The following is a 1,453-nucleotide window of genomic DNA, read 5'->3' on the forward strand; positions in this document are numbered from 1 at the left end:
AGGCTAATCCGACAAAATATACTTTTGGAGTCACCATCAAAAAAATTTTTGGATTCATGATCTCTCAAAGAGGCATCGAGACAAATCTCAAAAAGATCAAGACGGTCCTTAAGATGGCGCCATCGAAGACTATCGAGAAAGTGCAGTGCCTCACTGGTAAGATTAGCTCACTCAATCATTTTGTCTTCAGGTCGGTTGAGAGGTGTCTCTCCTTCTTTAAGATTCTTAGATAGCCAAGAGACTTCCAGTGGACCACTGAACGCCAGAAGACATTTGAGGAGTTGAAGCAGTGCCTCAGCTCCCCACCATTGCTCTCGAAGCCTTAGCCTGTCGAGGAGTTGTTTCTCTATATCGCCATCTCCCCAGTTGCAATCGGCTTAGTCCTGGTTCAGAATAAAGGATGAGTGTAAAGGCCTATGTACTACACTAGCAAGATCCTTCATAATGCAGAGATCAGATATTCTAAACTTGAGAAGCTGATTTTTGCATTGGTCAGCACGATGAGGAAGTTGCAGCCTTATTTTCAGGCTTATACGATGGTGCTGCTTACTGACCAGTCAATTAAAGCCATTCTCTACCACCCGGATACCTCAAGATGGATTGCGAAGTGGTCTTTGGAACTCGTCAAGTTGGACGTGCAGTACAGTCTGCAGTTTTCCATCAAGGCCCAAGTGCTGGTAGATTTCATCCTTGAGTGCACCATTCCAAATGGAGAGGGCTCGAGGGCCGTAAGGAGCTCGAAAAAAGGGGAGAACTCAGAGTCTGGTGAAAGCTCGAGAGGCAAGGAGGTAGACATAGGATCTGACCCAAAGGAGCTCTGGATGCTGCATGTGGATGGCTCGTCAAGTGCGATGAGAGTAGGGGCTGGACTCATCCTAACCAGTCCTGAAAGAGAGATGGTGGGATATGCCTTGCGCTTTGACTTCCCCACCACTAATAATGAGGCGAAGTATAAAGCTCTACTTTCTGGCCTCAGAGTGGCGAAGAAAGTGGGGGCCCAGCATCTAAACGTCTTTAGTGACTCCCAGTTAGTGGTTAGCCATATCAAGGGTGGCTATGAGGCCCGAAAGGAAAATATGAAAAGATATCTCCAAAAGGTAAAGGATTTAACCTCGACTTTTTTGAGCTTTGACATTTCGCAGGTCCCTAGAGCGAACAATGCCAAGACAGATGCACTATCGAAGCTAGCAGCTTTGCTACCCATCGACTGAGAGGAAGGGACTTATATTAGGGTACTGAAAACCTTGAGCCTCGAGGAGCCCCTCATCATTCAACAAATTGATGAAAAATCTTGCTGGATTGACCCTCTACTCAACTATCTGAGATCGGGCGAGCTACCGTCTGATCATAGAAAAGCTTGGAAAGTAAGAAAGCAAGCTACCCATTATGTTCTCTATGACGACAAGCTGTATAGGCAGTCCTTCTATCTGCCATTATTGAAATATTTGCATCC

The 1,453-nt window shown here is 45.9% G+C and overlaps 1 protein-coding gene across 1 annotated transcript; it reads left to right on the forward strand.

Moving 5' to 3' along the window:
- The first annotated feature begins 416 nt into the window (after positions 1-416).
- Positions 417-1,211, forward strand: LOC140851213 (uncharacterized). The gene is made up of 2 exons (XM_073242779.1): positions 417-1,097; positions 1,143-1,211. The coding sequence occupies exons 1-2, from the start codon at positions 417-419 to the stop codon at positions 1,209-1,211; spliced, it is 750 nt and encodes a 249-aa protein (XP_073098880.1).
- Positions 1,212-1,453: the final 242 nt, after the last annotated feature.

Source organism: Elaeis guineensis, chromosome 8 (assembly GCF_000442705.2).
Source record: "Elaeis guineensis isolate ETL-2024a chromosome 8, EG11, whole genome shotgun sequence".
Classification (NCBI taxonomy): Eukaryota; Viridiplantae; Streptophyta; class Magnoliopsida; order Arecales; family Arecaceae; genus Elaeis; species Elaeis guineensis.